The sequence below is a fragment of the Phalacrocorax aristotelis genome, chromosome 1 (genome assembly GCF_949628215.1).
Source record: "Phalacrocorax aristotelis chromosome 1, bGulAri2.1, whole genome shotgun sequence".
In the NCBI taxonomy this organism is placed as follows: Eukaryota; Metazoa; Chordata; class Aves; order Suliformes; family Phalacrocoracidae; genus Phalacrocorax; species Phalacrocorax aristotelis.
In genome coordinates this window covers 160,431,863-160,439,771 of record NC_134276.1, presented here as the reverse complement: position 1 = coordinate 160,439,771, position 7,909 = coordinate 160,431,863, and the positions used below count along the sequence as shown (strand labels likewise).

General features: G+C 49.1%; 1 protein-coding gene across 1 annotated transcript; it reads left to right on the top strand.

Moving 5' to 3' along the window:
• The first annotated feature begins 793 nt into the window (after positions 1-793).
• On the top strand, positions 794-6,562 carry MB (myoglobin). The gene is made up of 3 exons (XM_075075997.1): positions 794-1,165; positions 4,741-4,963; positions 5,678-6,562. The coding sequence occupies exons 1-3, from the start codon at positions 1,071-1,073 to the stop codon at positions 5,822-5,824; spliced, it is 465 nt and encodes a 154-aa protein (XP_074932098.1). The 5' UTR covers positions 794-1,070; the 3' UTR covers positions 5,825-6,562.
• The last annotated feature ends 1,347 nt before the right edge of the window (positions 6,563-7,909 follow it).

The window sequence follows — 7,909 nt, the reverse complement described above, 5'->3', positions numbered from 1 at the left end:
CACTAGCTGGGCTTTGTTATCGGGCTGTACTTTGACTGCAGTCACACCCTGGAAGGGATTAATCACCCCGTTGGTGTGCCAGGCCATTATCAGTCCTGATGGGGCTGGAGGAGAGAGGCTGGGAGGTGTCCCAAAGCATACCCATGTTGCTTGTCAGCCTGGTGGCTTTTCTTCCCAACATTGATATTTGGCTTGACAGAAGTAGCCAGAGACCTTAACCCCTGTCTGGGTGCATGCTGAGTGAAGCCCTGCTGTGTCCTTGTGTCTCTGGCCTGCTGCAAATTACCCTTCTGGCTCAGCTGTACATCTGTTGGCTCTGCTATCCAGGCTCAGCCAGCAGTTAATCCTGAGCATTCCCCGGAGAGGCAGGCAGAGGACCCTGGCATGCAGGTGCGGGGTAACTGGCTCCTATATAGTTTTCATTCTCTTCCTCTCTCCTGTGAGGCTGGGGAGATGCCTGGATTATGTTGGGTGTTGGATATGGTTAGCTCTTGAGGTCATGTGTCTTCTAACCCTGTGCTCTTCTCTTAGTAAATGTAATGCATTACCCCAGGGGCAAAGGAGAGTGAGCTCAGCGTGGGAGAGGAAGGGCTTTTGGAGCAATGGAGCTGATGCTACCAGCCATCCTGGTCTCTTCTGCTTGCCTTCAGCAGGCCAGGGGAGAGGGAGGCAGGGTGGCCTTGCAGATGGCAGTGCCCTTCAGGAGTCTCCTGCCATACAGCTTGACACTGTCTCTGGGTCCTTGGGAACCCAGGACAGGCTTCTGGCACTGTGTTTTGGCAGTGCCCTTTCTGTCTAGAGTGGGACATGTGCCAGTCCAATATGAAAAAACAGAAATGATGCCATCAGTGGCATCCACAATAGCACCTGACCCAAAATAGCTTCCTAGAAAAAAATAGGGAGGCTGATTAGGTTAGACAAGCCTGAATGAGGGCAAGACATCCAGCTGACGATTGACAGGTGTAGGTTTGTGAGCAGGGGCTATAAATCCTGCGGGTGAGCTCTCCAGCTACCCTTTGGGGAAAGGCAAACGGCTGCAGGGAGCAGTTGGGACCTGCCTTCAGTGAACCATGGGGCTCAGCGATCAGGAATGGCAGCGGGTCCTGACTATCTGGGGGAAGGTGGAGTCTGACCTCCCTGGCCATGGGCATGAAGTTTTAATGAGGTAGGCAAGAAGCTTTGGTCCTAAGAGTAAAGCTGAGAGACCAAGGAAGATGTATATTTACTATGGGAGCTTGTGTTTGGCAGTGTTTATTTCAACTGGCTGTTTTCGTTGTTGTAGGGTGGTGGTTTTGCCATTGCTATGGTTTCTGGGGTAAAAACTACTCACCGTGTAAAGTGGCTGTGCTTCTGTCTCTCTGTCTGTCTGTGGGTGCAGGAGTGAGCCACTGCTGCTTTCAAAAGATAGTGGACTTTGTCACTCCTTCTGCCCAACCTGTTGGCAAAGCTCTGCTTTGGATCCTTGTTGCCCAAGCACTGCGGTGAGAAATGCCGGAGTGAATTGTGTGTCCTGGGCCTTCAGATGCTCTGCAGCATGCAGAGAAAGAGAGGAGAAGAAAATCTCCTCTGTGACAATTTTCTCAGAATCTCTGACTTCAGTAAAATTAACTATGAATTACCTGAGTTTTTCCCTCTCCCCAGCTTAGTCTCACCTGGCAGAGCCCTGCCCATCTTGCTTTTTGGCTAGAAATCTGGGTGGTAACACTTGTCCACTTCCTGATGATGAATTTGAGGTCTGGGTATGAAACACAGCACATCCTTCCCCCTGCTTCCCTCCTCCATTATTCTCGGGTCAGAGTGGGAGCACTTGCGAGGTCTTGCCCTGAGAGGACTCCCGCCCCCATACTGTCCTTGTGGTCCTAGCCCCCTGAGAGGGGAACACCCCGGGCACCGGCAGCAAGTCACAGAAATGCAACCTGGAAGGCACTGCAGAGTGGGATACAACATTGGGTGGGCATTGGATCCTAGCCTGTCCTTAAAGACCAGCAGGGATGGAGACTTTGAGGAGACTCTCTGGATCTTCCCCTCAGCCAGTGCTCAGTGCAGTGCGCTGGAAGGGTACGGATGCTGTGGAAAGCAGTGGAGGTGTGGCACTCGCTTGGGGGGTTTTCTAGCTTAAGCATGGCTAAAGGAATGAGCTCACACCATAGAGCAAATCCACTGTCCATTCAAAGCTTTTTCAAAGATGAGCCAAAGCAAAGGACTGTTTTATTTATCTTCTTTATCATGGCCCAGTTCTGCTGCTATCTGAAGTGGAGGGAGGGATGGGGGCAGCTGGGGGGGTAGCATGCTGGAGGGGTAGCAGGGACCTGAGCCCTCCCCACAGTCCATCCCTCCGAGGTGGCTACTTTGGCTCTGGAACTGCCACAGGACAGTTAAAGCAGTTTCCAATGGAAAAGGTAACACCATTTTTCTTACAGGTATCATAGGGCTTTAAATAGATGACACCCCACTTCCTTGTGACTTTGTGCTCCCCAACCAGCCCAGGTTGTTTCTTTTTCCTTCAAGGGGTTTCTAAGGGAGGAGAGAGGCAGGGGAAGCCCAGCAGATCTCCCTGAGTGTCTAAGTGTGCATTGTTAAATATTTGTTAGGTAGCTATCATATCCTGGGAATGTGTTTAGAAAACACTGATTCAACTGGAAGTTTTCTGAAGGAAGCAAAAAATTACTCAGAATAATTTTCAAGAGTCTTGGGGGTATATCATTCCTTGGCAGACAGGATTCAGCCATAGCTAGACACGATAGAGGGAGATTTTTTAGAAATACCTCCATCTCATTTTAGGGTGCAAGGTTTTTTCATCTCTCTGGGTGGGGTACAACCTATGTAATGGAGAGATATAGGAAAAAAGCAAAGTCCAATGGTGGTGTGCTCAGCACCTGGTAGAGTACAGAAATCCTTTGGAGACCTTTGAAATTAAATGCCAGCAAAGACTGGACATTCATTTACAGAATGTTTTTGCTGCAGAACAGCTTCTGTTTTCCATATGCTTGAGGTATTTGTTAGTGCAGTTTAACCTATACTTACATCATACAGTGGAGAGCCTGGCCCTCATGGCAACATACTTAGGAGGAATGTCCAGTTCTAGACAGGATGCGAGCCCCAGTAGCCCCAGCACCAGCACCCATCCCAAGGGCAGAGTAAGTGTGCAACTGCTGTACCGAGGAGGAGGCTGAAGTCCTGGGCTGGAACGCTGGGTACTGCTGCAGGTAACGGGTGAGCCCCTTCATGGATGTGAGCTGTAGGGCCCTGTCTGTAAAGACGGGCATTGCTTTCACTGGTGCTTCAGCTAGTTGGATTATGTCCATTAGAAGGTGTAATACCTGAAAATAAACTTGTGCAAGGGAGCTGATGCCTTTCAACACCTAGTTATTAGACTGCTTCTAATAATCGGGAGAGGCAGTATCCCCTTTTCACCTTGACTCTAGGATTCTGGCACGGAAAAGAGTGAAATTTCCTACTGGTTTTGTTGCCAGTGGCGTCTGCATCCTGTCTCCTAGGAAATGCAGCAGGGATGAAGCAGGAGGGGACAACACTAGCCTGTCTTTTAGCCAACTTTCCACCTTCTTGTTTTCATTTCCATTCTGGGAGCAGAGTGGCTATGTATAGCACTGCATGGCATTGCACCAGCATGCCTGAAGGCCCCACGCTCTTGTTACCCACTTCCTTCCAAGGACTCTCTGAGGTGCCACAGTTCCTGATGGAGGAACCACACCGCTGGCAGCTGGGCTGAGCCTGGGGGAGTGGGAAGAAAAGGCAGGAATCAAATTCCTCTGTGACTGCAATCAAAGAGTGGGGGCACAGTAAGCTTTCCCATCCAGCTGACGTTCAAGAACATCTGAGACCTAGACATGAGAGACATGAGGTCGGGGTTGCTTTTTTTTTTCTTTTTGGGGGGGTGGGGGATGAGAAGCCTCCAGTACTCTCCCTTCCTGTTCAGTGCAGATATGGGCTGGGAAGAGGGTCCTGGTAGTCTACAGGTTGCCTCTTCAGCAATAGTAAGTCAATGAAGACAGGTGGTTTTGTCTGGTTTTCTTTTTCTTTCAGATGAATGCAAGAACTCACCTCTCAGTACCACGACCAGCATTGGCTCTTTATCTTAATACAGTTGACATAACCCAGGGGACTGGTACCAAAAAGCTAGCAGAGCTATATAAAAAATATGGACACTTGCTCTGTCGCTCTAGTTGGACATGGTTAGGGCAGTGTCTCTCACAGTCAGAGGGAGTGGAAAAAGACAGTGGTGATCATGTTAGGATATGTGTAACAGGATGGGATTAAAGTAGATACAATACTCAAACGGTGGTGCATCAGGAGCTTCTGCTCTCTGAAGACAAGAGGCTTTTCATCATTTTTTAATGTTAAAAAGCAGCCTGTACAAAATAAACAGAAAGGAAACTGTACACGGTGTCATCAGATTGTGGAACGACCTACAAGAGGAAGGACAAAAAACACTTAAACCAGATTCAGAGTAGAGCCAGATGCTTCCCTGGCTTATATACATGCTAAAAGGAGTGATGGTGAATGGTAGTAATTTGGAAAGGACCTAAACTGTCAGAGTTCCCCGGTTAAAGTAGTCTCTACTAGCAGGGACTAGATAAGAGCTTTCTTTGGGGAGGGAAGCAGGTGATCACACCTTTGCCTGTCCATACATTCCATACACACCTGGAGCAGCTGGACCTCAGCTCTGGTCTGGATGATAGCTCTCTCGAGTCTCACAAGTCCCTCCACTTTTGCCCACAGACTTTTTCGGGACCACCCTGAGACCTTGGATCGTTTTGAAAGGTTCAAAGGCCTGAAGACCCCTGATCAGATGAAGGCCTCTGAAGATCTGAAGAAACATGGAGTTACCGTCCTTACTCAACTGGGCAAAATCCTGAAGCAGAAGGGTAATCATGAGTCAGAGCTGAAGCCCCTGGCTCAAACCCATGCGACCAAGCACAAAATCCCTGTTAAATATCTGGAGGTATGGAAAAGGGCAGGGAATCTTGGTGTCTGATGTGTAGTGAATGTGTGCAGGACAGCTAAGTGAGAGTTGCATTTTTATTTACTGATGGCTAGTTGGAATTCAGTGAGCTCTCCCTCAAGTCTGAGGTCCCTGTGTACAGGGAGGCGGAAGCACAGAAAGGGCTCGTGGTATGCAAATGGTATGTGAATATCTAAGCTTAGATTTCCCGTTCCAAACACCACATGCAGTCTAAGCAACCCTGGACTATAATAAACCAGTCCATGCAGCCTCTGCATGCCTGGGAAACTACATTACATAAGAACTGTCAGTGGCTGGACACAAGGGATGTACAATTTTAGAGTAAGCCCTGGGGGATCCATTGGAGACCAAGACCCACAAAACTAAGTGTTGTACAAACACAGGGCATAAATTTTCAGCCTTAATGGACAAGGCAGACAAAGAGTGGGAAGGGTCGTGATCTATTCAGGGTCATGATCTACTCAAGGTCATGAAGCGGATCAGCATCAGAGCTAGGAATAGAGCCCAGTTCTTCTGCCCAGCCCAGGCTCCTTGCAAGCTAGACCTCACTGTCTCTCCAGAGACTGTGGGAAGGGCTACTGAATTAGCTCTGAGATATTTCCAGGCTCTGCAACCTATTTCTTAGACTGGCTTTTCTGAAAATAAACCTTGACTGTCCCTTCTGTTTCTCTCTCTCTCTTTCCTTCCTCACAGTTCATTTCTGAAGTCATTATCAAGGTCATTGCTGAAAAACACTCTGCAGACTTTGGGGCTGATTCCCAGGCTGCGATGAAGAAGGCCCTGGAGCTGTTCCGAAATGATATGGCCAGCAAGTACAAGGAGTTCGGTTTCCAGGGTTAGCACGTACGCACCAAGGGACACCATGATGGAGGCCTGGCTATGCATCTTAGAGTAGCTTCCCCAGCACTGTTTTGGAGATCTCACAATTGGCAATCCAAGATGTGTGGGAAAGCTTTGATGAGAGGCCAAGAGTCACTCCAGACAGCATAGAGGCACTCAGAGTAATATCTGTGATAAACCGTTGTTTCCTGGCTTCATGTATACAAAAGAAATAATCTGCTTTCTTAGGAAAAATAATGTAAAGGGTTATCTGTGAGCTTCTGCCTATCCCTATGCTCTTTTTCTTTTCCGCTCCCCAAAACCCAATCTCATCCGAGAGGGGAATGGCATGGTCAGAGATGGAGGGATGTGGAGGAACAAGGGGAGCGTTGAGAAGTGTGGTGAATGAGAGGGTGAAGGGAAGACTCAAATGGTATGAGAGAGATGTCAGGCTGGGAAGCAGAGGCACAATGTCCCATTCCTTCCACAGGTGAGACTCTGAGCAGGTTACTGTGGACAGCTTCCAGCACAGTATTACCTTGCTTTGTGGGGGTGAATGCAGCCAGTCAGTCTCCAGGGTCTGCCAGCTTGGAAACTTGCATTAGTTGCTAAACTTATGTTAGCAAAGCTATAAAGAGCAGTACTCCCTGCGGTCTGTAGGTTTCTGGCAGCTGCCGCTACGCGTCCAAAGTTCTGTTGCACTGGGAAGTAAAGTATGTGCTTCTTGGAAAATAAAAATTCCTGCACCAGTGTCACGTGTTTGCTCCTGGCTTAATAGGCACTCTAGTGAGAAGTGGGAGAGATGGAGAAAGTGGAAAAGTGTTTTGTATACCTGGCTGCACCCCAACCTGTGGTGCCAGTCCATGACTTGAGCAGCACATGGCATCTGTCTGAGCCAGGGGACTTGGGGCACTCAGATGTCACCACGGGGTCATGACCTGATTACTGGACGTCACAACACGAAATGGCAGCCTAGACTCAGCTGGAGCTGAGAGAAATGCTCCCTGATTAAAGGCCATGGCCACTGCTGCACAGGGGGGATGTGGTGAGGGAAGGCCCTTTGCTTATTTACGGGGAGGTAACACGTGCAAGTGGCCTCAGGTCCCAGCAGCAGCACAGTGTGTTGGTCCCTGCAGGCAAGGGAAAGCAGGGCTGCTTAGCCCAGGAGGAAGGTTGTGGTGGCAGCGTATGCTCTTAAGACCCAACCTTCAGTCTCCGTACCATTTTGCAGTTTTTTGGGGGTGTCTCCGCAGTGCATACTGCACTGTGTATGCAAACATAAATGGGTGTCCCATGAGGGAACTTGAGACAGACACAGAGCAGCAAGGCACCTACCTCTGCCTGTTGCTCCCTCCTCATCCTGGTACCACAGGGAGGTACAAGCGACCTGATTTTCATAGAATCATAGAATGTCCTGAGCTGGAAGGGACCCGCAAGGATCATCAAGCCCATCTCCTGTCCCTGCACAGGACAACTGCAAAATTCACACCATGTGTCTGAGGGCCTCGTCCAAGTGCTTCTTGAATATCATTATGCTTGGCGCTGTGACTACCTCCCTGGGGAGCCTGTAATTTTTTTATTGTAATTTTTAAATTTTTGCTGTAATTTTTTTTTTTTTTTGTAATTTTACTGAAGTGGGGGAGAGGGTCACATTGTGAGTAAGGCTGCCCAAGGGTTAATCAGAAATGGTTGGAGCCTGAAAAGAGTTTCTGAGTGCAAAGCTTTGACCTGACACCCGGGTTCACAGTGGACTAGGTGACTCTTTGGAATTGTGCATTTCTCTGCCTGGACCTAGTCAGAGGGGTTGTTATACCCCACAGTGAGCTCTGGGGCTCTCATTCCCTCCTCCTCCTCCATCCCCATCATCCAGCTCAGGGCTTCAGCAGTAGGGTGCTGCAGTCTCTTCTGGCATATGCAGTCAAGCTGGCTCCATGCAGAAAGCAAAGCGTACCAGCAGCGTGCTGCCTTTCTGTATATTTGCACAGGGTCAAGAGCACTCACGGCAGGTCACATCTTGGCACAGCAGCGGGGTGCTACAGAGGCAAGCAGCTGGGTTGTGGCTAGGGGAAATGTTTGTAGTCAACACAGCTGCTCTTTTCTGGTATG